Consider the following 27,815-nt stretch of genomic DNA (forward strand, 5'->3'; position numbering starts at 1 on the left):
TGAATGTCAGTTGAGAATTTATTTGTTTTAATGAGAAATAAACAACATCCAAGTTTTGATGTGCCGCTGTAAACACTCAACATGTATATTTTCATAGCTAGAATTAAATTAATCCCAAATGAGTGCACAAACTGCCCCCCCCCCCTCCATTTTATAGACAACGCTGTGCTCAGATTATGTGCACTCGTATTACTCAAATGCCACAGGCCACTGATTCAGTGCAGTCTGGGAGCATCCAGTATTCAGTAGGAGGTGCTCAGCATCTGGAAAGATTGGGCCCATCATCATTAAAAGGAGGAATATTTCTAACTCCAAAGAGCAGCCATATCCTATGGTTGGGATCTTTGAGCCCTTGTGCAGTAAAGACATGTATGTACCCCAATGTACATTTAGGGGGTGCATCTGCCTGAGATGTATATAAAGTTCTAGGGCCTTGGGGTAGGAAGGACATGTCTGGATCTGAGGTCAGAATCCTCTGCCCACCCCCAAAAATGTTTAAACTCTAACGGTTCTGTCTGCCATAGTTTCACCTCCACGATTCGCTCTGCAGGGATTCGGTATATTTGTGAGGCTGGTATAAGGCAGATAGGTTTGGAATGAACATGAACGTTCAAATAAACCTAAAAGTATGGAAAGTTGGGCATTCACAAACACCACTGAAAACTTGGGCCAAAATATTCTCACTGGTAGGGAATGGTGTGGTGTGGAATAAGCACCACGTGTATCTCAGTGCCCTGAGAGATTCTGTCCCTCCCAGGTCTCTTACTGAAAAACAGTGTTTTCCAAACAAGCTGAATGCATAAAAAAATCTGACTCCAAATAATTTGTTACATTACAGGTGGGTTAGAAACAGCCACCACCACTTCCTCTGCTTCACCATGTGTTTGCTGCGGCTCTGAACAGGTTTTTGTGTTGAACTGTATCACTGTGAGAGGAAAGCTGTAGTCTTATCCACAATAGTATTCTCTTGCATCTTCCACATGCACCCCAGTAATGGTGAATGTGAAGTCAGTGCTGCTGTATCTACCACTGAACCGATCGGGGACTCCAGTTTGCCGGTTGGTTACATCATAAATGAGGAGCTTGGGATTTTGTCGCGATTTAAACTGGTATAAACTCATATCATTACTCATGGAGCTGGACACCTTGCACTGAATGGTGACCGTCTCTCCTGGAAGCACCATCACAGAAGCAAGTGTCTGAGTGATAACAATCTGCCCACTGGATTCTACATAAGTGTGAGAAAGAAAAAGCCTTTTAGTGAATCTCGTTTTGAAATAACAGCCTTAAAGTTCGGATAATAAGATGTCTGTGCTGCCTACCTTCAAACACGGAAAAGAGGAGCCAAATGAAAAGCATTTGTAAAATCATCTTGCTTCTTTATTTGTGGCATTGCCCAATATTATTAAACTGCAGCAGAGGTTTATAACTACACAGCAGAACTATAGCTCTTTTTAATGGTTATGTATGGAAATATATGTAAATCTGAGAGGGGGGTAGAATTCTGTTTGAGGCTTCCTGTCTACTTCATGGCTGTTTTAGCCAAAGGAAACAGATGCATGTCACTGTCAGCATCACCAAGGATGATCAGCTTTTAACGGAGACATGTGTGCATGGTCCGGTGTAAATGGGAATCATTTCGTAGATTTGGTGACTTTGAATGTTTAATACTCAAATACCATGTGAAGTCCTCAAAACCAATAGGAAGATTTTCAATATAACCCAGTGATTCAACTATAAATCTTGGCCTTGATACCTTAAAGTAGAAAAATAAAACATCCACTTTCTGATTATTTAATTTTCCAAATAGAATCACTTAATAGGAACAGAATGTACATTGTGTCCTCAAGACAAAAACTGGCATCCTCTCGCACACAAGACATTATTGCTGGTCATTAAGGAGCGTGGGACCCCCACATTGCCCAGGGAAGTTAGCAGAAAAACTTGCATTGAACTTAATGGGCTTAATGTTTATCTTCATATGCAGTGCAACATTTCTGAAGGGGCTCAGATACCATGAGGAAAGACTTTTTTTTTACAGAACAAATAGGAAGAGATGAGCCATGCCTTGAACAGCTTCCAATCTTCTGCACAAAGGATGGGCATGGAAAATAGTTGCTCTGCTTAGAAAGGGTCCAGTTCTCCAGCTGGGACTTAGGCAAATATCCCAATGATTTCAACACTTGTTTCCTTACTCAAGACAGCAGAGCATGTATTAATTGAACAGTGTGCTTTTGAATCAGCACAATATGAATGACCATATTTGGTGATACATTTCCTTAGCCATCATCTGACCTTTCTTTTATAGCATGAGTATGTAGATCATTAACTCTTTTAAGTTGATCATTAGCTCAGCTTTAGACTATATTTCCTTATATGAAAGTCCCCAACTTATGGACGCCTGATGCAGTTCTAACTGGCTTCTACTGTACGCTCATTAGATCCAGTTTCATTGCTCAGTAAGGACCAGCTCCAGTTGAACCCAATGATAAACTGTCTGTTGACATCAGTGATAAAGGAGTAGGCCCTAAAAAAACAAAATATTCTTAAAGACTCAGTGCTTTGTGTGCTCATAGCAGTGATGTAGATGTTCATTGTGAAGTTTTGGTATGTTTGAAACTGAATTTGTGTTTCAAGTGCTCTGTCATGAAGTCATTCTTCAATAGCACAGGTCATTACAGTCAGTATTTGTTGCTTGGCACCTGGAAAGATTGTTCCTTAGTCAATAGAGTGAGGAATGTTTCTAGCTGATAGGAACAACTATGTTCTGCATGTGGGATCTTGAAGCCCAAGTGCATTGAATGTGTGTATCTAACCTGATGCACTTTTGGAAGAGGGAAGGATCATGGCACAGCTATCCTTCTGGGCAGAAACTGCTTTGGCCTCAGATGTATGTGGAATTCCAGTGCATTGGCACATGCAAAGCATGAGCGGATCTGAGATCAGAATCACACACCAGCTGTTTCTGCTCTACGTATTTTGTGCTTCACTCATACATATACATCACTGGAAACCCCAGGGTTTATTGTGAAGTCTCACAAACATTAATCTTGAATTGAATGTTAAGATAAACTTCACCCTTGGAGTCTAGCTCTCCTCTGCTTTGCCCCTGTGTTGTCATTTACAACTGTGCCAAGTGAGGGATGATAGTGGAAAGCTCTACCCAATCTGAAGAACAGTGTTTACTGCATGTTGCACTGGTGTAAACCAGGACACAGGATGAAAAGTTGGGGAGAATTAGACCCCAAGGGACAGACCGTGAGTTGTGCACAACTGCTGTTCAGTGCAGCAGAAGTGGGGCTGCCAGGAATTATGCCGCATGGCCCCAGCACAAGTTAGAGCAGTCTCGGAGCTGCTTTAATTTATGCCAGCTGTCTATGCTGAGTGGCTGTCTGTTTAAAACAATGGATCGATCTAACTATCACTCTTTGTGTTTCATGATGCATATCGCCTTAGATCTGATTTGGCTATATGATGCCAGTAATGTGTCTGCTACCCATTGGTGATTAGCAATGTACACACTGTATTGCTGGGAGAATTAATGTCCCCATGGTGTCTTCTAGTGATGATAATGGGGCTCAACTTAATTATCACAGATTTTTTAAAAACTCCTATTTATAGGACATCAACCCCTGAGAATGCGCATTAGAAGAGATGGGTCAGAACAGAAGAATTGAAATTGGGCCAGATTACAGTAAAGTTAAAACAACAGCAGCTTAGAATCTTCCCATGGGCATTTTTTCCCCCAAACATAAAAATATTGTTGGGTTCTTCTATTTGTTAAACTGTTTTGTTTTTTTTAAAACTTTCCCCTGACTACAGCCAGATTTGAATCAGGCCCTTAGCTCCTCTGGTCCCAATGCACAAAGTCAGTCACTGCTCTGAGAGTAGCAATGTTGAGCATAGCTTTTAAAGGTGCCATCTGAGATCTCTGGGTCTGTCATGGTCCAGGGGCAGCAGTAGGGTAATGATCACCATGGAAAATCAATACAAAGTGTCTAAAGGTTCTGGACAGAGGGTAGGAGTTGGAAGTGAGAAAGGGCAGCGATATGAGAGAAGGAAAATGAGAAGAGAAAGGAGAGGTATCTCAGGCAGCAGATACAGTCTGAGTCACCTGTGCGTGCTCCTGGGATTAGAGGGGAATTTCCTTTTATGGGCTCAGTGCTGTCTGCAGTGAAGTGTCAATGAGGAAACTGATCCTGTCAGTGGACACAGCCCTTGGAAATGAGCAGGGACAAAACCAGTCAGAGACTTGACATACTGGGAAGAGAAAGAGCCAATAACCATGCACTGATAGGAAGAGGTGCATTGAACATGCAGTTGCTACAGTGGTTCACGGTGTGCTTATACAACACTGAAACTATGATAAACATTCATTATTTATGTCGCAAATCATGTTTAAAAATAGGTTTCTGTCTGCTCCAATTTTCTAGCAAGGTCTCCATATAATGCCGTTGCAATGAATGGAAAAACATCATACTTCAAAATAACATTAAGATCTTTATAGGGCAACACTTCAGAGGGTTAGAATTGGGATCCAGGTTAGAAGCAAGTGAGTAAATCATAGAATCATAGAATCATAGAATATCAGGGTTGGAAGGGACCCCAGAAGGTCATCTAGTCCAACCCCCTGCTCAAAGCAGGACCAAGTCCCAGTTAAATCATCCCAGCCAGGGCTTTGTCAAGCCTGACCTTAAAAACCTCTAAGGAAGGAGATTCTACCACCTCCCTAGGTAACGCATTCCAGTGTTTCACCACCCTCTTAGTGAAAAAGTTTTTCCTAATATCCAATCTAAACCTCCCCCATTGCAACTTCAGACCATTACTCCTCGTTCTGTCTTCTGCTACCATTGAGAACAGTCTAGAGCCATCCTCTTTGAAACCCCCTTTCAGGTAGTTGAAAGCAGCTATCAAATCCCCTCTCATTCTTCTCTTCTGCAGACTAAACAATCCCAGCTCCCTCAGCCTCTCCTCATAAGTCATGTGCTCTAGACCTCTAATCATTTTTGTTGCCCTTCGTTGTACTCTTTCCAATTTATCCACATCCTTCCTGTAGTGTGGGGCCCAAAACTGGACACAGTACTCCAGATGAGGCCTCACCAGTGTCGAATAGAGGGGAACGATCACGTCCCTCGATCTGCTCGCTATGCCCCTACTTATACATCCCAAAATGCCATTGGCCTTCTTGGCAACAAGGGCACACTGCTGACTCATATCCAGCTTCTCGTCCACTGTCACCCCTAGGTCCTTTTCCGCAGAACTGCTGCCGAGCCATTCGGTCCCTAGTCTGTAGCGGTGCATTGGATTCTTCCATCCTAAGTGCAGGACCCTGCACTTATCCTTATTGAACCTCATTAGATTTCTTTTGGCCCAATCCTCCAATTTGTCTAGGTCCTTCTGTATCCTATCCCTCCCCTCCAGCGTATCTACCACTCCTCCCAGTTTAGTATCATCCGCAAATTTGCTGAGAGTGCAATCCACACCATCCTCCAGATCATTATGAAGATATTGAACAAAACGGGCCCCAGGACCGATCCCTGGGGCACTCCACTTGACACCGGCTGCCAACTAGACATGGAGCCATTGATCACTACCCGTTGAGCCCGACAATCTAGCCAGCTTTCTACCCACCTTATAGTGCATTCATCCAGCCCATACTTCCTTAACTTGCTGACAAGAATGCTGTGGGAGACCGTGTCAAAAGCTTTGCTAAAGTCAAGAAACAATACATCCACTGCTTTCCCTTCATCCACAGAACCAGTAATCTCATCATAAAAGGCGATTAGATTAGTCAGGCATGACCTTCCCTTGGTGAATCCATGCTGACTGTTCCTGATCACTTTCCTCTCCTCTAAGTGCTTCAGGATTGATTCTTTGAGGACCTGCTCCATGATTTTTCCAGGGACTGAGGTGAGGCTGACCGGCCTGTAGTTCCCAGGATCCTCCTTCTTCCCTTTTTTAAAGATGGGCACTACATTAGCCTTTTTCCAGTCATCCGGGACTTCCCCCGTTCGCCACGAGTTTTCAAAGATAATGGCCAAGGGCTCTGCAATCACAGCCGCCAATTCCTTCAGCACTCTCGGATGCAATTCGTCCGGCCCCATGGACTTGTGCACGTCCAGCTTTTCTAAATAGTCCCTAACCACCTCTATCTCTACAGAGGGCTGGCCATCTCTTCCCCATTTTGTGTTGCCCAGCACAGCAGTCTGGGAGCTGACCTTGTTAGTGAAAACAGAGGCAAAAAAAGCATTGAGTACATTAGCTTTTTCCACATCCTCTGTCACTAGCTTGCCTCCCTCATTCAGTAAGGGGCCCACACTTTCCTTGGCTTTCTTCTTGTTGCCAACATACCTGAAGAAACCCTTCTTGTTACTCTTGACATCTCTTGCTAGCTGCAGCTCCAGGTGCGATTTGGCCCTCCTGATATCTTTCCTACATGCCCGAGCAATATTTTTATACTCTTCCCTGGTCATATGTCCAACCTTCCACTTCTTGTAAGCTTCTTTTTTATGTTTAAGATCCGCTAGGATTTCACCATTAAGCCAAGCTGGTCGCCTGCCATATTTACTATTCTTTCGACTCATCGGGATGGTTTGTCCCTGTAACCTCAACAGGGATTCCTTGAAATACAGCCAGCTCTCCTGGACTCCCTTCCCTTTCATGTTAGTCCCCCAGGGGATCCTGGCCATCTGTTCCCTGAGGGAGTCAAAGTCTGCTTTCCTGAAGTCCAGGGTCCGTATCCTGCTGCTTACCTTTCTTCCCTGCGTCAGGATCCTGAACTCAACCAACTCATGGTCACTGCCTCCCAGATTCCCATCCACATTTGCTTCCCCCACTAATTCTACCCGGTTTGTGAGCAGCAGGTCAAGAAAAGCGCTCCCCCTAGTTGGCTCCCCTAGCACTTGCACCAGGAAATTGTCCCCTACGCTTTCCAAAAACTTCCTGGATTGTCTATGCACCGCTGTATTGCTCTCCCAGCAGATATCAGGAAAATTAAAGTCACCCATGAGAATCAGGGCATGCGATCTAGTAGCTTCCGTGAGTTGCCGGAAGAAAGCCTCATCCACCTCATCCCCCTGGTCCGGTGGTCTATAGCAGACTCCCACCATGACATCACTCTTGTTGCACACACTTCTAAACTTAATCCAGATGTTTAATAACATCTATAAAAATAAAAATAAATGTTTGTATTCTGCCTGCTTTGAAGCTGTAACATGCTGTATAAGGGCTAAAATTATTGTTATACTCCAGGTGCACTAAGGGAGTACTGCGGTCAAGTAGATGGCATGTGCATGTGTATCTCTGTTACTGCACTGAGGGGTATGTTCGTCCGCAGTTCAGTTATTAGAAAAGATCAGTTTAGCAGACACCTGCTGTAAGATGAATGGTCATTTGCCTTGGAAGTTCATTCTCAAGTCATGCTTTTAAATCAGCGATTAAGGAACATCACCGAATGCACATTTTTTGTCCAAAAAAACTCCACAAGAACAACATTTCAGTCAAACATTTTTTGTCCAGCTCTACGGACTGCAATAGGGCTGTAACCCCAGCTCACCCCCTGCACAGGGCTTTGTAGCCACATGGCTCATGTTAACATGGGCCCCAGTTCCAACTTAACCTGGCCTCTTCTCCCTCCATTTAATCACTGGCTCAGCAATTGCCCATCCCAATTCGGTGGAAATCCCATGGTGTGGGACCTAGAACAGCCGTAACAGCCTTGGGTCAATGTCACCCTAAAGATACGTCTGTACGTATGGTGTCATGTGGCATACAGACACTGGGTACCCAGGTAGAACAGGTATAAATAGCAGTGTAGTCAGCAAATCACGGCTTGGGTGAGTGGAGTAGAATGCCCTACATACCTGAACCACCAGAGTATGCACCCTTCACAGTCCTTCTGCTGGCCCAAGCTGTGCCTCCGAAATCTACACCGGTATTTTTAACAGCACGTGTCCCACTGCCTCCCTGCTGCAAGAGCCTTTCCCCGCAGCCTACCCAAACCAGACTCTTTCTTCGCTGCTGTGAAAGGCCCCAGCAGAGGGGAGCTGATGGAGCTTTCCCTGCTGCCTGAACCTTTCGCTGTGGCATGTAGCTACATATATAGTCCCTGTGATCTAGATGCCACTGTAAGTGTAGAGACAGCCTATGGGAACGCAGTGCTAATAATCATGGTTCCGAAAATATTAACCACAGAGGATTGTTGCTGTGTGCAGGGGATCTGGAAGACATGTGCACAAAGAAAAAATATGGTTTATTTTACAAAAAAATCAGTAGAAATTATTTTGGGAGTGGGGGTGGCCATATGGTTTTAGTTATCATGACTGTGTGATATTGGGATTGGCTAGTGTACCTTGACTACTTCCTGTATAGCACCTGTCCCTGCTAGTTGAGAAAACGATTTCAGAAAGAATTTCAGAGGAATAAATCCAATCATCTGAAAGTCCAATGGGAGGCTTTCACTGTAGGGATGATTCTCATTTGAAACTTTGCACATTCATTCGTTTAGAAACAACTGCAGCTGTTTCCTTCTCCTTCATGCCAAGAAGGCTACAGCACGAATGAAGGTTTTGCATTGAGTTGTATCACTGTGAGCGGGGTTGTGTAGTCCTGCTGACAGAAGTATTCACCTTCATCATCAGCCTGCACCCCACTAATGGTGAATGTGAAGTCGGTGCCGCTGTATCGAACACTGAATCGGTCAGGGACCCTGGTGAAATGGTTGGTGGCATGATTAATGAGGAGCTTGGGAACCTGATCTGATTTGATATAGGTCCATTTCATTGCTAATGGAGCTTGACGCCTTGCACTGAATGGTGACCGTCTCTCCTGGAAGCACCGTCACACAAGCGGGTGTCTGAGTGATAACAATCAACTCTCTGGATTCTAGGAAAAGAGAGAAATAAAAACCCTTTCCCTGAATCTCTTATCAAAACAAGTGGTAAGAAGTTCAATGAATGAAGAGAGCTGTGTTACCTACCTCCAAACACAGAGAACAGCAGCCAGAGCAAATGCATTTGTAAAATCATGTTCCTTCTAGATCAGTTTCTTTGAAACTAATTGTTAAACTGCAATACTGGGAAGAATTTTAGAATTTATTAACTGTCACGTATGGAAAGATATGTAAATCAGAGAGTGGGCTAAATTATACTCAATAGCTTCCTGTGTGCTTCAGGGCTTTATTATCATGAGGAAACAGATGCACGTCAATCTTTCTCATTAAGCATGAGATATGTTAACAGGAGATGTGTGTGCACATTCCTAGTTAAATGGAAATAATCCAGCAGATTTAGTGACTCTAGCTCTTTAACAAAAAGAAAAGGAATACTTGTGGCACCTTAGAGACTAACAAATTTACTCCTTTTCTTTTTGCGAATACAGACTAACACGGCTGCTACTCTGAAACCTAGCTCTTTAACAGTAGAACACTGAGAAATCTAGAGTTGTTTAATGAAATTTTCTAATGTATATACAATAAGAATAGTTAATCATTAGGGATTTCCTATAATTTGCTTGCTTCAGTTAGTAAAATAAAAATTACAAGTTCTGATGATTTCTGTTCCCCAAGAGAATTAAATGATTGTGAAAAGAGTTGAACTTGCCCAGGGTCCCGCTGCAGGTCAGCAGTAGAGCCAGGAAGAGAATTCAAGACTCCCTAACCCAGGACAGAGACTTTTCCACACCTGTTGTTTGTGTACAAGTCATTTTACTCAGGCAGTTTGATATAGAGATAAATATATCTTTATGGTCAGTTGGGCGTGATCAGATAACATGGTGCAGGGTGCCATGTGAGAACATGTATGTGGCTAGAGCTTGATTATTGGTTATTACTTTTACAACACTCCAGTGTACGCTAGGAACTTTACAGAATAGATAGAAAGACCTGGGTCTGGACCAGGAGAGCATACAGTTTAGCATGGGAAAGATCCCTTGATCTTTGTACATGAGAAAGAGATACTTTACCTTCAAAGGATCCCATCCTGCAGTCCTGACTCAGAAAATTCACATATTTTGGAAGAAGTGTTTTGCCTCTGTCAAGAAGACAGGACTTGTAATGATCAAAGATGTTTCAAAGTTAGCAAACTCTGAATGGGCCTTGCTATAGCTATCCACCCCACATCTCTATCCCACCCTCATCTTATACCGAGAGTTCAAAGATCACAAATTTTCCATTTCTAGTTTCACATTCTCTCTGCTTATGGAGGTACTTTCTTCATGTTAGTGCCTGGGAGCACAGTTCCTTTGTGGTAGTACTCTGTACTCATGGCATAAAGGTTTATTACTTGATGAAGACCCAATTCTATTCTATTCTATATAGGTACTTATTCCGTGCTCATCCCTGTAGTATCTGAGCACTTTCCAGAAGTGTATCTATCACATGTTGTGGGAAGTCAATGCTAAAGGTCTCACTGAATTCCCTGGTACACAGGAGCCCCAAATACACTTTTAAAAGTTCACTGTGAGATGATTTGGGTATTGAATGGTTACTACAGTGTGAAGCTTATGTACATTTTATTGTAAGCAGAGTCAGGATGAGCTCCACCCTGACATCTGGTGGTGAGGTGTGGCAAGTTGTGGAAAAGAACTTCAGGGGCTGATCTCATTTGCATAGGCACACCCAGCCCGCCTAGAATGCGCCCATAGCTGCCCAAATGGTCACTTTGGCTGCTGTGGGATCCCCAGTGTCTCTGTTATTGGGGCAGGAAGAATAAATTGTTATTATCCTGATTATGGGAATCAAGGACAGTGGTACTGTACTTGGCCTTTTGTTATGATGGAGGGACATGCCATCAACTAAGTAGCACTTGCTAGGCAAGGGACATGGGTTCCAAAACTTTGTGATTTGAGAGAGAGAGAGAGAGAGAGAGAGAAAGAAAAAGAAAAAAAAAAGCAAAAAAAAAAAAAAAAGCTGGAGACAGGTATTAGTACTTGGTGGCATGGGCCCCTGTGTGAGGGCCTGAAACGTCAATTGTACCTCTGTTTCTCTCCACTATGGAACATCAGAGCTAATTTTGGGTCTATTAGGAGTCTAGCTACAGGTGCTGAGCTGAATTCACTTTGGCCTTATGGTGCACCAGCACTGAGGCTCCCACTAATACAAGCTGAAATCACTGAAGAGCTGAAATCACTGAGCACTGTGTTAAGTAGTGGGGAGCCTAAAGATCTTTTGCAGAATGGAGCGGAGCAGTTTGCGGGATGGTTGGAGCGGCTTGTGGAGTGGCTGGTGGAACAGTTCACGGGATGGCGGGAGCTGCTTGCGGAGCAGACCCTATGGAGCTGAGGGGCAGTCAGCTTCAGATCACATAAGGTGCCCCTTACCTCTTTCCCTCCCCCCCCCCTACATTTTCACCCAGACTGGGGAGTAACTCTCTGCAGATGAACTTTTGAACTCTGGGGCTGGACTTTTGGGTTGTTGGACTATTTGGACTTTGGGTGATTTTTGGGTTGCTGGACTCGAGAGACGTTTGGGTTGTTGGACTCAAGAACCCGAGGAAAAGGACATGGCCCAATTTGCTGGGGTGGGTCTTTGCTCATGGTTTGGTTGATGAACCCTAGTTGTGGTGGTTTCCCAATTTCATGCTGATGTCGTTTACCTCATGTTATTAAAGATTCTCTGCTACACCGAGACTCTGAGCTTGTGAGAGGGGAAGTATTGCCTCTTTGAGGCACCCAGGGGTGTGTGTAAGATTTTCTCAGCAAACTGGGAAAACCATGGCTGGGAGGAGATCATCAGCCAGTGCAACCAGTGCCATTTCTACTCCATGCTCCGGCCTATAGCCAGACTGACCTGAGTCAAGGAAATCTGAGGAATCAAGAAACTGCCAGAATTGCCCTGCTGAACCCTTCTCACCAGTAGATGAGACACTGGTCAGTAGTAGCTAGACAGTCAACACCAGGAAATGGTTACATGAGCATGGGCTTCCCAATGGCTTCTTTAAGAGCTATTGAAGCCCAGCCCCAGCACAGCAAAAGCTGACAGTCTCCAACAACAATGGACCCAGTACTCCCCCTACAGCCTCTTGATAACCATCCTGCTCCCATTTGTAACAGTCGCTGTCCTTGTTCCATCACCATCCTATTGATTTTCACAGAAACAGGAAGAGTTAAATAGAAGCTGTGGTTTCTATGTAAGTGAAACAATGGCAGGGAGGTTTTTGTAGTGGTCTGTATCACTGTGAGAGAGTAGCTGTGGCTTTGCTGGCAGTAATAATCTCCAACATCATCAGCTTCAACGCTGCTGATTGTGAATGTGTAGTCTGTGTCTGACCCGCTGCCGCTGAACCGGTCTGGGATCCCAGAAGGATGGGTGGAAGTGCTGTAGATAAGGAGCTTAGGAGCGTGCCCTGATTTCTGTTGGTACCAGGCCATGTAGCTGGCGCTAACACTGGAACTGGCTTTGCAGTTGATGGTGACTTTGTCTCCTGGAGACACTGTCAGGGACTCTGGAGTCTGAGTCAGCACAATGTCCCCACTGGAGCCTAGATAGGTAGAGAGAATGGAGAAAGACAGAGGAAAAAATGTGGGCTTAAGCTATTAAACTCAATCTTACTTCATTTGAATGACTGAGAAACATTTTCCTTACCCTGAGCCCAGAGAAGCAGTAACCAGAGATAACAAGCGAGAACTGTCATCTTGGAGGTCTTCACTAATAGATTGTAGAGAACTGACTCTAACCTGTAAAGGGAACTATTTATAGCTGCCCAGCACAATAGAGGAATGTCAGGTGCTTTGTAAATATGCAAACTAATGAATTCATATGATACCCAGTCTCTGTATTTCACAGCACATTACCTTACATCTGACTTGAGTTTGTTATTCCTCTAGCATCCCTCATTGTCCGTACTGCTGGAACAATTTGTGTTCACATAGTTCCCTCTAGTGGTAATAATAGGACACATGTTACTTTTCACAACTGTTTTGCAAACTTATATTTAAAGAACAGTGACCAGACAAATATTTATCGGGAGGAAAAAAAATTAAAGGGAAGAATGGTTTTAAAAATCATCCCAGATGACAATACTATAAACACCCCCAAGTAACCAGACTCTGCATTAGATGCTTCCTAGGGTGAGTTGTTTTCCACAACTGCACATAAAAAGCTGTTTTTCCTTGGATCGGTTTTAATCAGAATCTGCCTCCCTCTCGTTAGCTGATAGGAATCAATAAACCAAACTCACTTCATGCTGACTGTATATGGACTAAGGCAGCAGGTTTTTTTTTTTTCAAATCTCACTGCTGGTTCATTGGGTATTAAACACAGTACTCTTTAGTGACCTGTAATTATCAGGACCGTTGAGCAATATCAATCACTGATTAGTTTATTGGGAGTTCTGCACCTATAATGATAGACCAAAGGAAGAGACATGGGTAATTTTCCAAAAGCACCTAAGGGTACATCTACACTGCAATGAAAAACCAACAGCAATGAATCTCAGAGCCAGGTCAGCTGACTCAGGCTTGCAGGATTTGGGCTGTGGCATTAAAATTGCAGTTTAGACCTTTGGGCCTGGCTTGTAGTCCAGGCTCTAAAGACCTAACCCCTTTGCAGGCTTTCAGAGTTGGACTCCACCCTGAGCCTGAACAGCTACACTGCACTTTTTAGCCTCGCAGACAGAGCCCCACGAGCCCAAGTCAGCTGACCCGGGAGAGCTGCAGCCCTGTTGCAGGTTTTTATTGCAGCGTAGACATACCCTAAATGGTGTAGGAGTTGACTTTCAATGGGAATTTGTGTTCTAAGATCCAGATCTTCAAAGTTATTTAGGTGCCAAACTCTCTTAGGCACTTTTGAAAAGTTACCTGTGAGTTATCCTGACAGGGATAATGAGGATGGGTTTGCAGATTCAACCTTGGAAAATCAATTTTGCTAAGGGTCCTGGATTCATGAAGCTCCTGACAGAATGTCACTGTATAGCCAGCTACCTTCCTTCTTTCCACTTGGGGCTTCTGAGCACTTGAAATCTGACCTGAGCTCTCTGGCAAATCAGGCCTCACATCTGCTTGTCCCCATGGGCACAGAATCAGTGACGCTGCCAGAAGCAGCAGTGCTCAGTGACATTGTTTTTAAAGATGCCAGCTGGGGTTTCCATGGGAAACATGGCTCAGTGACAGCAACAGCTTAAGAATCCACTTGTAAAGTGTATTGAAGGAGTGAGGATGGGTAAGGAAAGGAAAGTAGGGGTGGGAAGGGGGGGGGTATGAGAGAGGGAAAGAGAGGAGAGACTGCAGGTGTCTTTCTGGCAACACCCACAGTCTGAGCCACCTGGGCCATGCTCCTGGGACTGAAGGGGAATGTTTAAGGATCAGTGAGGAAGCTGATGGATCACCCTTGTGAATGAATATGGAGAAAACCTGTCTGAGGCTTGGCTCATGAGAGAGAGAAGCAGCGAGGCAGGGAAATATGAAGCAGTGTAGTTCATCTTTCCAATATATACACTGGGAGAGATTGCAATGGACAGTAACTACAATGCTCCATAGGAGATCAGAAGTATTAAAAATGTGTGTAGAGAATTGATCATTTATATTGCAAATCATTTTTGAAAACCAGGTTCTGTGGGTTTGTTTCCTAGCAAGGGCGCTCATGTGATTTTGCTGTATGAATGGAAAGAATAAAATAATTCAGAATAACATTAAGAACCTTAAAGGGCATCACTTCAGGGGGTTAGAACTGGGATTGAGTTGCAGTATTAGATGCAGTTGTTTCTACTGTGTTTTGAAGCTCAAAAGTGCTAGATAAGGCCCAAGGATTATTAAAGGGCACTAAGGGAAGGGAGATGATATGGATGGTAGGTGCATGCGAAACTTTGCTACTGCACTGAATGGTCTCTCCTGCTGCAGTTCATTTACTAGACTAGAGAATGTTAGCTGACACCTGCTCTAAGATGCATGTTCATTTCCTTTAGAAATGTATTCTCAAGTTAGTGTTTCATTATACGCTGAATAAGAAACATCCCCATCTGGTCTCATGTGCATGAAAAGGGCTCTGTGGTCTAAGAGGTTTTTGTATTGGACTGTATCACTGTGTGTGATCATGGCCATAGTCATGTCCACAAAAATATTCTCCTGCATCCTCAGCATGAAAATGACTGATGGAGAACGTGAAATCAGTTCCTCTTCCACTACCACAAAACCGATCTGGGACCCCTGGGAAGCGGTTGGTTGCATGATACATGATGGGCTTGGGAACTTCTCCTGATCTGAATAGATATATATTCATTTCATCATTAACGTTACTGTCAGCCTTGCATTGAAAACTGACTGGCTCTCCTGGAAATGTCGAGACCAGGGGTGTCTGAGTTTTCACAATGAGTCCTTCTGAGCCTAGAAATGGGAGAAATTAGAAGCTTTTAGTGAATATCCTTTTGAAACAGCAGAGTTAAAATATTAATCTTTTAAAATGTAACACTTACCTTCACCCAAGAGGCAAAAGAGCCAGATCAGATACATGTGTGAAACATGTGTAAAACCATTCTGCGTCTCTGTTGTGTCTTCAGTGATGGTTCAAATGAATCCAAGGCTGCTAACCACTCAGCATTATTTAAAAAATACACGGAAATCTCTTTATGGAAAGATATGTAAATCTGCAGCTGGCCTCGTTATGCACAGCTGACTTCCTGTGTACTTCATACCTGTACTTTCAAAGGAAACATACGTCAGTGAATCCCAATAACTTCAGACATTATTAACTGTCCTATCAGTGATAAGTGTTATTTACCTCAGATGAAGTAAATGCTGCATGGGATTACCACAGTATGTGTCATTATGAGACACTGGTTCTCAGTACCTAAAGTATTAGTCTTGATATTGTTTGTGTTACGATAACAACTAGAAGCTCCAATCAGGACAGGCTCCTCATTGTGCTAGGTACTGTCCAAACACAGTGTTGAAGGTGATTCCCTGGTGCAAGGAGCCCTAATTTAGTTTGCGTGAAGTTGTGACAGTGGATCTAACAAACAGTCGGAAAGAGCCAGTGAGACAAGCCCAGGGGAACAGCAATTAGGGCATGGCTCAGTGTAATTGCTATGTGCCCAGCTAGCTAATGAAGGAGTTACAATGAACCCTACATACTGAGGGAAGGATTCCCAATAAACCTCCTGGTGTGAATTCGAATCACTGTCTGTTTCCTTACAGTGAGTGATCCCTATAATCGGATGTCAGGGTTTAGCTCATAGGACAGAAAGCCCATTGGCACCTCGTTTTGGAGATAAAATTCTGTTACCAAGAGACATTTGCTAACCTTGTTCTGTGCAGAGAATTGCCATGGCTATGCAGAGGATTTCCCCCTGCCAAAGGAGTGCAGGGGGCACTTTAAACCCCCACCCCACCCCCAACTTAAGTCAGAAGCTCAAGTGAAATCGGGTTGTTGAAATAACTGTTTCTCTGCCCAGAGCTGCCAGAGGCTCCCCGGGAATTAATTTTGTAAGAAATTTGGAGCCTTAGTTCAGAGGCAACCTCATCAACCTCCCCAAATGCCCCCACTGCCCCTTCACATGACTCTCCCTCTCCCCCAAACCTTCAGCCTCTACTGCCTACTACACAAAGCCCCTTTCACCTCCGTTACAGGCTGTCGCCCCATCTCTCACTCCCCTTCCCTCACCCGCACTGCACTTCTGACAGGATTTTAGCAGCTGAATGTGGGATCTTGGTAGCCTTGGAGATGGAGGCTGGAAGAAGATCTCCCAGGTCTACATCAGAGCTCACTGCTGAGTGAAGAAGATGGATGGAGTGAAATGCTGGAGAGTTGGGTTCTGGGGCAGAATCCATCCTTATAGTCAGGGTGGGCAGAGACCCCTGGACAATCTATAGGTGATATTCTAGCCGTGGGGCTGTAAAAAGGGCTGCAACCCCAGCACACACCATCTACAGTGAATTCATGTTATCACAGGTCTAGTTCCAACCCAATCTGGCTCCAATTCCTCCATGTAAACACGTGCTCTGCAGTTGACCATCTCCATGCAGTGGAATCACACAGAAAGATTCTTGTGGGGCCTTCCATGGCCCCAAAGCCCTGAGCCCATGTCATCTGAGAGGAAAGTAGTGATAATATCCATGGTTCAGAAAATGTTAATAAGAGGATTGGTGCTGTGTGAAAGGGATCTGGAACCCGGGTGTGGGCACAGATGGAAATTATTATGATGATTCTGAAAAATTCTCTGACTGGCTCTTACTTTACTATCTGCATGTACAGCACCTTGCACAGTGGGTCCACTAGGTGCTGCCACCATAAAACAAGGGGAGAACCCTTTTGTAATTTTTCAGACTTCAGCACGAACTCTTGCAAGCTGGGCAAGGGAAGGAATCTAGCTCCCAAAGGACAGGCAGGGTGTGCACAGCTCTGCAGCCCAACTGCTGGTGTTGCAATCCCAGCCCCCTGGCTCTCAAAGGGAGTGGGACAACAGCACAAAACCTCTAGAGGGTTGGTAGACAATAGAGTCATGTACTGAAGGTTCCCATCTCTGAATTACAATTCTTTCCCAGCCACCCCCATACACACATGCGCTGGCCCTGCAGTTGTGCAGCCCCATGCAGCGGAATAATATGGTTTTATGCTTTGGGAGATTTTCCAGCAGCTCGGAGGGAATGTCCAAGGAAATTCAGTGATGAGACGGTGCAGACAATATTAACGGCTCAGGAGGGTTTGTGTATAAGGAATGTGTTACATGGGTGTACCTGTGCAGAGGGAATTGATTGGGGTACTTCTGAAAAATTCATTGAAAATTATGTTTCTTAAAAAAGGCATTGAGGTCCTGCTTATAGGGCACTGAGTGGATTATGTAACAGAGGGATTGGCTTGTGCATTTCAGCTACTGCCTTGAGAACTCCTGACGCAGACAGCTGAGTTACTGAAAAATAACTTCACACACAAATACTGTAACAGGACTGAATCTAAAACATCTGAGAGTCCAGTTAAACAATAACATTTTAAAGGTTACTTTCCAGCCATACTGATACATACACAGCTGCTTCCTTCTACTTTACACTACATGATGTGTGCAGTGGCACCGAAGAGGTTTTTGTATTGATCTGTATCACTGTGAGAGGAAGGCTGTTATCTTGTCCACAATAGTAGTCTCCTCCATCTTCAGCCTGCACGTTACTAATGGTGAATGTGAGGTCAATGCCACTGTAACTACCACTGAATCGATCCGGGACTCCTGTGAAGTGGCTAGAGCCATCATAAATGCAGAGCTTGGGAACCTCTCCTGTTTTGAACTGATAAAAGTTCATCTCATAACTAACAGAACTGGACGCCTTGCACTGAATGGTGACCGTCTCTCCTGGAAGCACCGTCACAGAAGCAGGTGTCTGAGTGATAACAATCTGCCCGCTGGATTCTGGAAAAGGGAGAAATAAGCAGCATTTTAGTGAATCTCTTTTAGAAACTTCTGCGTTCGAGTTCAAAAACGATGGCTGTGCGACTTACCTTCAAACATAGAAAAGAGAAACCAGGTCAAATATATTTGCGCAATCATAGTCTTTCCTGATTTTTTTTCTCTATTGCTGTAAAATTCACAAAGGTTTCCAACTAGTGGGATGGCTTTTAGAATGTCTTAAATATCACGCATGGAAAGATATGTCAATCTGAGGCTGGACTTAATGATGCTCAGCTGGTTTCCTGTGTGCGTCATGGCTATATTACCAAGGGGAAACAGTTCCTCACTAGCACTATGCATAAGAAACCATAATGAAAGATGTATCCACATGTTCTTAAATTCATTTGGTAGGTAACTATCTCTATAATGCTGGAATAGATTGATTCAGCCACAGAAGTTCACGTGGGGATTTCAATGCAATTGAAAGTATGAAGAGCGAGGGCTGTCTGTGTGATAATTGGGGATTTTCTATAATATGATTTTTTTCTATAATTTGATTTTCACATCATAATCATCTGAATCTTGAAATCAGACCATAAATTAAGAATATTTATACTACAAGAAAGAAATTATGTGAGTGCCAATGATTGCAGAGTCTGCCTCCCAAAACAGACACAAATTAACCTTTTTTCTTGTGGCCTATGGCATTACAAATAGTAGGCAGAGATATATATTGAGATGGAAGGAGCACAGATACTGTGGTCATTGACACCATGAAGGACCTACATATACACAGAGATTGATATTGATTCATTTGACAGCATTCAAAGCATGCTAAGCGCTTTACAGAATAATTGAAAGACATTATTATTCTTTATTATTTTTATTGTGGTCGCACTTAGGAGCTGCAGTCAAGGAGCAGGATTCTGTTGTGCTGGGTACTGGGAAAAAATGTACAAACGTTGTTCATAAGCATGAGGTCAAATCCTGGATCTATTGAAGTCAATGGCAAAACTCTCATTGATTTGCCTAGATCTCGAACCCATAGATATTATAACCGAATCTGTGAGAGATGCATGCAAGTTGGTGCATGTGAATAAGTGGCTTTACTTTCAGAGGACCTGATCCTGCAGTTCTGACACTGTTTGAATGAGAAATTTGCCTGAGTCAAGACAGGAGGGCTTGTAATAATCAGTTGTCAAGTGAGCAATATGAGAAGGTGCATATTTGCACATGCATTACTAGAGCCATCTCACCCTTATTGTCCTTGTTATCACAAAGAACATGATTTCGCTGATGTTGGATTCACATTCTCTCAGCTCTTCACTGTGCTTCTCTTATATCACCTTAGAGACTAACAAATTTATTAGAGCATAAGCTTTCGTGAGCTACAGCTCACTTCATCGGATGCATTTGGTGGAAAAAACAGAGGAGAGATTTATATACACACACACAGAGACCCATTGTTTCATGTTCTCTGTGTGTGTGTATATAAATCTCTCCTCTGTTTTTTCCACCAAATGCATCCGATGAAGTGAGCTGTAGCTCACGAAAGCTTATGCTCTAATAAATTTGTTAGTCTCTAAGGTGCCACAAGTACTCCTTTTCTTTTTGCGAATACAGACTAACACGGCTGCTACTCTGAAACTTCTCTTATATGAAACCCAGTCTATGGGAGCCTGATCCCCTTTCTAAACTGGTTTATGGTCTGCACCCATTGGATCAAATTCCATTGCTCAGTGAAGACCTGTGCCAACGGTAAAACTCCCATACAGGGCACAAGAGCAGGATATAAATAACCAGCACAAGTTGAAAAGAGGCAGTCCTGTGTGTTGCTCTGCTATAACAGCCAGGTAGGTGTTTAGAGTACACTGTAGCTTGAAGGTGTTCCACATTTCAACCATAGTCCTGTTTTCACTTTGTATGTCTTCAAATCATGCCTAAAAATCACAGAGTCACTTTTTGAGGATGCGCCTGTGGTAGAAGGAGCTCAGCAGCTGGCAAGATCACTCTTAGTTCATAAAATGAGGACTATTTCTAACTCACGGGAGAATCTCGTTCCTACATGGGGGAGCTTGAGCAGATGTGTCCCGTATAGGGGTTCTCCAAACCCATGTGCATTAAACGTGTCTCTGCTCTGATGTGATATTTGGAGGAGAGAGGGGCCTCAGCCCAGCTCAGTGTTTGGGTGGAGGCTGCCCCTGCCCCAGATGAATATGTAGTTCCACGTCTTGGTGCCAAACACGTGCTGACTGAGACTGGAATCAAAATACACATTGTAGCTCTAAGGCACCATCCCGCCTCTGCTCTGGGCAGTGAATCTGGTTCATTTCTGCTGCTCCAGGGGGCAAGTGAAAGGGAGTCTGGACAGGTGGCCAACACAGCCCCAGTGGAAAGGCTCTACAGCCAATCCCCACACTCAGGGGATTGTTTTTTCCCATGAATTTTTCCAGCATTGGCCTGGCTACTTAGGCTGAGTGCTGTGCTCTGGATAGGGGCTCAAGAGATTTTTTGTTTTAAACTTTCAGCTGCCTGGTGTCACTGGAACTGGGGGGGGAGGGTTGTGAATGGGCACTGAATATGCAGGGGCCTGGATAGGATATGAAGCTAAAAATAAAATGTTTCACCCCTGATTGAATTAGATTTTGGAAGGCTCCTCCCTTTCTCCACCCTACCAGCTCCACCCCGCACACCTTTGGTAACAGTGATTTTTAAAGAACCCTAGCACTTAAATAAATAATCAAAAGCCCCAGTTTCTATACAACTTAAACAGCTGCAGGGAGGTTTTTGTGCCGCTCTGAATCACTGTGTGAGAGGGGAGCTGCTATGCTGCTGGCAGTAATAATCTCCAGCATCATCTACTTCAACCCGGCTGATTGTGAATGTGTAGTCAGTGCCCGACCCACTGCCATTGAACCAATCTGGGATCCCAGAGGGATGGTTGGAAGTGCTGTAGATAAGGTGCTTAGAAACTTGCCCTGATTTCTGTTGGTACCAGGCTGTGGCACCACCAATGCTTGAACTGGCTTTGCAGTTGATGGTGACTCTGTCTTCTGGATACTGACAGAGATTCTGGAGTCTGGGTCATGACAATCTGCCCACTGGAACCTAAGCATATATATAGAGAGAATGGAAAAATACAAGTAGAATATAGAAGGGAATTCTATTAATCTCACTGATACATTCATGCAAAGGATCAGCTACATTTATTGGAAAAAGGGACAGGAAATAATTTTAGCTAATGAGGCCAGGTTTTTTTTATATATTAATAAGTCAGCAGCTATTTCCTTACCCCGAAATCAGAGCAGCAGCAACCAGATACCATGAGTAAGAAATATCATGTTGGAGAATCTTCGCAGATGGATTCTGGCAATGTGAGTCTACAGGGGAAGGTGAAGTATTTATAGGGGCTCAGGAGAATGGGGGAATGGCAGGTGGTTTGTGAATATGCAAAATAATGGATCAATATAATAACTGCAGTCTGTATTTCATAGCACAGATCACTTTTGATTTAATTTGGATGTAGTATTCTAATCACAGCCTTTATTCCTATTACTGATCAGCCCACATATTAGCCAAATATGACTGTGGGAAAGATCAGTATTCAAAAATTTCCCTCTAGTGGTAGCTGAGACAATGTTCAATTTAATAAGTAGACTATCTAGGTCTAAGCAGAATCCATGGTATGTGAAAAGAAAAGGAGTACTTGTGGCACCTTAGAGACTAACAAATTTATTTGAGCATAAGCTTTTGTGAGCTACAGCTCATTTCATCCGATGCATGCAGTGGAAAACACAGTGGGGAGATTTTATATACCTAGAGAACATGAAACAATCACTACAAAAGGTTGTTTTGTTTTTTCTTCTCTCTCCTGCTGGTAATAGCTCACCTTACCTGATCACTCTCCTTAAAGTGTGTATGGTAACACCCATTGTTTCATGTTCTCTGTGTATATAAAATCTCCCCACTGTATTTTCCACTGCATGCATCCGATGAAGTGAGCTGTAGTTCACGAAAGCTTATGCTCAAATAAATTTTTTAGTCTCTAAGGTGCCACAAGTACTCCTTTTCTTTTTGCGGATACAGACTAACATGGCTACTACTCTGAAACATGGTATGTGAGTAGCCCACACTCTTTACTGTGTCTATCCTCACAACACCCCTGTGAGGTAGGGCAGTGCTATTATTTCCATTTTACAGATGGGGAACTGAGTCCCAGAGGCCCAGCTCCACAAAAGTACTTAGGAGCCTAAATCCCAGTTCAAGTGCTACTGTGAGGCAAAATCCATGCAATGTCTAAATTTTCACTGTTCACTAAGTTTCTGGGCATGTGCACTGCTGCCTCACTGTAGGGGTCTGAGCACGGACCTCCTGCCTAAATCCCAGTGTGATCCACAAACCAGGGGGGGATAGGTGCTACACTTGTCTCCATCCATGGGCCTTGATCTGGTAGGTGTAATCAGAAGGTCCCATTCAAAATCTGTCTGGAGGAAGAGGTGCCCCCCTCTGTCTGAGAAGAAGACACCAGGAGTTTCCCTCATCTCTGGAGAGTGCTCTAACCACAAAGCTATGGGATATTCACCCTCAGTCTTTCCTGTTGGAGCCATTCCACTTTGGGTAAATAATTACTCATGAGGAGGAGTGGGAACAGAGAGAGAGAAAGGGAGAAACTCTGTAGTCCAGTGTTTAGATGCTTAAGTCACCTGACTCCAGGAGAGGGGTTTTCAGCTGAGAATCGCTGTGATAAGCACCTCTCTGCAGCTTGGATTTAGGTGCCTATTTCCCTGAGAGGGTGGACGGATGGGCAACTCCCATTGCTAGCTCCCTGTTTAATGTGCTGTTTTTTGTGGATTACATTCATAAGGCTTGTCTTTCCCCATTCATTGTTTAGGGGCCTGGACACCTAACTCAGGCTTTGTGGCTTGCAGTGTTGGTCCAGTGATTCATTAATCATCTACAAGTTAGTCATTTCAGGTCAACCCCAATTTTTTTGTTTGTTTGTTTGTTTGTTTGGCCACCAAAACAAAAAAATGGCTGTTTACACAGCTCTGAGAGAGACTGTATCTTCGTCTACCAACACAGCTTGAGATAACAAAACCAGGAGCAAGGTAGAGAAGAGACTTGCTCACTCAAGGAGATCTGGCTGTGGCATGAACTTCCAGGGGAGAGTAGATTAATGCCAGAGCTGATCGCCTTTAGGTCCCTCAGCAAGACCTTCCTCTTTGATAAAGCTGTTCCTCCACAACTAGAATCTCTTCATTTCTGCAATGAAGCAACTCTTCCTGTAGACAGGGAACTGGAGGGGAGCCAAAGACTCCATAAACTCTGAAAAGGACCTCATTATGCCTAACTGTTAACCTATTAATTAATGTGGGAGGAGCTCACATATGGCAATGCATGGTGCCAGTGCAAACCCCTAGGCAGGGAGTCAGATTAAATTCATGAAGGAGCAGCACAAACAGGCTCCATCGTGAGTCCGATCCAGTACATTTCAAAAGCAAGGATGCAGGTGATCATTTTCCCATTAGTCAGAAGAGTAATTCCCTAGTGCAGGGCACAGTGAGTCGTGTAGGTGGCATGGAGAACTTTTCATCAGTCTAGAATTTTCAATAGCTCGGCACCAGTATGGACGCTGTCTGGACAATGAAAAATCCCTGTAATGAGGGGTGTGCAGGAGGAAGTTGGTTCTAGCCAGGCACACTAGATGCAGTTTTACACAACTGAATTCAGTGTTGCTGAATCCTCTGGGTCCTTGATCTCTCTCCCACCTGTTCTTTCAGCCTGTGTGTCCCCAATGCACTGAATCAGCAGCACCCAGAGTCAAAAGTAGCAGTGCCAAATGACTGACAGAAAGCAACTCGTGAGGTTTCTAGTGGAAAGATGGTCCAGTTACAGTGGCTGGGTCATGGGGTGATAGGCGGGGTAGAGAAGAGATCTGAAACAGGGAAAGTGAGAAGAGATGGAAGGGTCTTTCAGGAAGCAGACACCTGCATCTCTCCTGGGATTAAAGGGGGAATTCCTTTTTGCAGGCTCAGAACTATCTGCAGTTAAAAGCCAGTGAGCAAACTGAGTTGAAAGGATTTTTGATGATGAATATGGACAAAACGTGTTTGAAAGTAGGCTGCTAGAAAGAGAATTAAGCCCTGTAGGAAAATATCACCTAGTGCAGTGTGTCTTTTTAATGTATTTTCACTACACAATTGGCAGTGACAGACACTGAAAGAAAAATATTGCAATATATATTGGAAGAACATAACAATGATCATACTGGGCCAGACCAATAGTCCATCTAGCCCAGTATCCTGTATTCTGACAGTGGCCAATGCCAGATGCTGCAGAGGGAATGAACAGAACAGAGCAATTATTGAGTGATCCATCATCTGTCTTCCAGTCCCAGCTTCCTGCAATTGAAGCTCTATGGACACTTGGAGCATGGGGTTGCATTCCTGACCGTCTTGGCTAATAGCCATTGATGGACCCATCCTCCAGGAATTTATCTAATTCTGTTTTGAACCCATTTGTACTTTTAGCCTTCACAACATCCCCTTGCAGGGTGCTGTCTGAAGTACTTCCTTTTTTTGTTTTAAAATAGCTGCCTATTAATTTCATCGGGTGACTGCTAGTTCTTGTGTTATATGAAGGGGTAATAATACTTCCCTATTCGCTTTCTCCACACCAGACATGATTTAATAGACCTCCTTCATATCCCACCCCTTGGTCATCTCTTTCCCAAGATGAACAGTCCTCATCTATTTAGTCTCTCCTGGTATGGAAGCTGTTTCATACCCATGAGAATGGCTCATACAGAATGTACCCCATAAGATTAAAATTATGTGGCGATCTGGTCATTTATATTGTTAATTGTGTTTTAAAATAGATTTCTGCCTGTTAGAATTGCCTAACCTGAGCTGATGTAATGAAAGAAAAACCACAAATGTTCACAATAACATTAAGAACTTTTAAGGTTAGAACATGGGACTGGGGTAAAAATGATTAGTGTGCTGTGTTTTGTAGATGTACAGCTATGAAAAGCCTACATACTACCGTCATTAAAGGGCACTAATGGACCTGTGACAATATAGGTGAGCTCACGAAAGCTTATGCTCCAATAAATTTGTTAGTCTCTAAGGTGTCACAAGTACTCCTTTTCTTTTTGTGTGTACCTCAGGTATTGTAGTGAATAGGCCTGTAGTATTGCTGTGCTATTTCCAGGGGAGAGGAGTTTTGCCAAGCACATGCTGTAAGATGAATGGTCATTTGCTTTCTAAACCTACTCACAGTTTAAATATTTTAAACCACCTGAATCAGAAGTGTCCCCAACTGCCCTCATTGGCTTCACACCCAGTGTGCTCTGGCATAAACAGGTTTTTGTATTGGACTGTATCACTGTGTGAAATCAGAACCCTAGTCATGTTCACAATAGTATTCTCCTGCATCTTCAGCCTGCACATCGTAATGGTGATGGTATAGACAGAGAATTCATTTGAGATGTTCCGGAAAAATGCATTGAGATTTATTTTTTTTGGGCGGGGGGAGGCAATCAGATTCCATTTATAGAGAGTCATGGGACTGATACTGGACTTGGCAGGTGGAACACAATGAATTTTATCCAAAAATATCTGTAAGAGGAACAAATCCATAAACCTGATTACAATGGAAGTGTGACATGTGACATGTAATTATTATCCTCAAATGAAACTTTCCAAGTATATTATTCTAGAAACATTCACAGCTGTATCCTTCTGCTTCACTGCAAAAGGGTTGTGACAGTGAAGAAGTTTTTGTGTTGAATTGTGTCACTGTGAGCAGGGTGTCATAGTCCTGTCCACAGTAATATTCACCTGCATTATCAGCCTGCACCCCACTAATGGTGAATGTGAAGTCAGTGCCCCTGTATCTACCACTGAATCAAACAGTTGCATCATGTTTGAGGACCTTGGGAGTATGTCCTAATTTCAACAAATATAAATTCAGATCATCCCTCATGGAACATGAAGCCTTGCACTGAATGGTGACTCTCTCTCCTGGAAGCAATGTCACAAGCAGGTGTCTGAGTGATAAAAATCTGCACACTGGATTCTAGGAACAGATTTTTAATGAACATTATTTTGAGAGGACTGATTTAAAGATGAAGAACCTAGAAATCTGCACAGCTGACCTTCCAAGAAGGAAAAGAGGAGTTAACTCAAATGCATTTGCAAAATCATTTTGCTTCTAGATTAATTTCTCAACACTTATAGCTAAAATGCAGCCAAGGTTTATAATTACTGGGGGAAAAATGTAGGACTTATTTGTGGTCACACATGTAAATCTGAGGCTGGGCTAAACTATATTCAACAGGCTTCCTCAGGGCTTTATTATTAAGAGGGCACAGATGCATACAAGTCTTAGTGTCCTGAAGTAGGAGTAGCACTAACAAGAGAAATATGCTCATGTTTATGGAGTGATGTTCATGGCAATAATTAAGTAGAAATCTGGTTCTGGTTCTAGAATACCAAAGTATTCTGATAAACTGACACCCATTTATGGCAAGGTTTGGAACACAAGCCACAGTGTGAATGGTCAATATATCTTGGGATATTGAAGGATTTCTGATGAAATTTTCATTGAAATTGCATTGGAAAAAAAACCCAATTTTTTAAACCAACTCTACTGTCCACTTATTGGGCTGTCAAAATGGGAGCTGGGGACTTCTCAATCTGGCCTCACATAAATTCTCTGATGATATGCAGGGAAGTGAATCTCAGTCTTTCCTTCTGCTAATGGGTAATTTAGGTACTGAAAAAGTTATTTTTCACCAAAACAACTGTATGGGAAATAAGCACTAATCTACAAAAGACCCATAAAATTCTTCTATAATAATTATTCTCTAGTTAAAATTTCCCTATAAACTGGTATAGTCACAGGCAAAGATAATTCCCACCTTTCACACCGTGAGCTCGTTGGTGGTTTAACCAATTGTATTGCACTGTATCACCATGAATGGGGTGCTATACTGCTGTCCACAGTAGTATTCACCTTCATCATCAGCTTGCACCCCACCAAAGGTGAATGTGAAGTCAATGCCGCTGTATCGACCACTGAATCAATCTGGGACCCCAATGAAACGGTTGTTTCCTGTATGAATAAGGAGGTTGGGAGCTCATACTGATTTGAACTGATATAATTCCATATCATCACCCACGGAGCTGGAAGCCTTGCACAGAATGGTGACCATCTCTCCTGGAAGCACCATCACAGAAGCAGGTGTCTGAGTGATAACAATCTGCCCGCTGGATTCTAGAACAAGGGAAAATATAAGAATATGTATATTGCTGTCTTTTATGAGCCTTGGAACTCAAAGTAGCCTGAGAAAAGAAGAAGAATGGACCACTGACCTTCAAACCAGACAAAGAGGAGCCGCATCAAATGCATTTGCAAAATCATGTTGCTGCTTTTTTGCATCTTTGCTTCTGGATGTTAAAAGGAGGCAAAGGTTTAGAATGGATCTTGGAAGAATTTTAGCAA

The 27,815-nt window shown here is 43.4% G+C and overlaps 3 gene segments (V, D, J or C); all 3 read right to left on the minus strand.

Annotated features, from left to right (window-relative positions):
- Positions 1–933: 933 nt before the first annotated feature.
- On the minus strand, positions 934–9,096 carry LOC122459740. The segment is given in 2 exon segments: positions 934–1,228; positions 8,978–9,096. Coding segments are annotated over 2 exon segments (330 nt in total).
- A 2,617-nt stretch (positions 9,097–11,713) lies between these two features.
- LOC122459737 lies at positions 11,714–13,634 on the minus strand. The segment is given in 2 exon segments: positions 11,714–12,476; positions 12,581–13,634. Coding segments are annotated over 2 exon segments (624 nt in total).
- Positions 13,635–17,964: 4,330 nt separating this feature from the next.
- On the minus strand, positions 17,965–18,467 carry LOC122460043. The segment is given in 2 exon segments: positions 17,965–18,329; positions 18,419–18,467. Coding segments are annotated over 2 exon segments (414 nt in total).
- Between the last annotated feature and the right edge of the window lie 9,348 nt (positions 18,468–27,815).

The sequence above is a fragment of the Dermochelys coriacea genome, chromosome 4, assembly GCF_009764565.3.
Source record: "Dermochelys coriacea isolate rDerCor1 chromosome 4, rDerCor1.pri.v4, whole genome shotgun sequence".
NCBI classification, from domain to species: Eukaryota; Metazoa; Chordata; order Testudines; family Dermochelyidae; genus Dermochelys; species Dermochelys coriacea.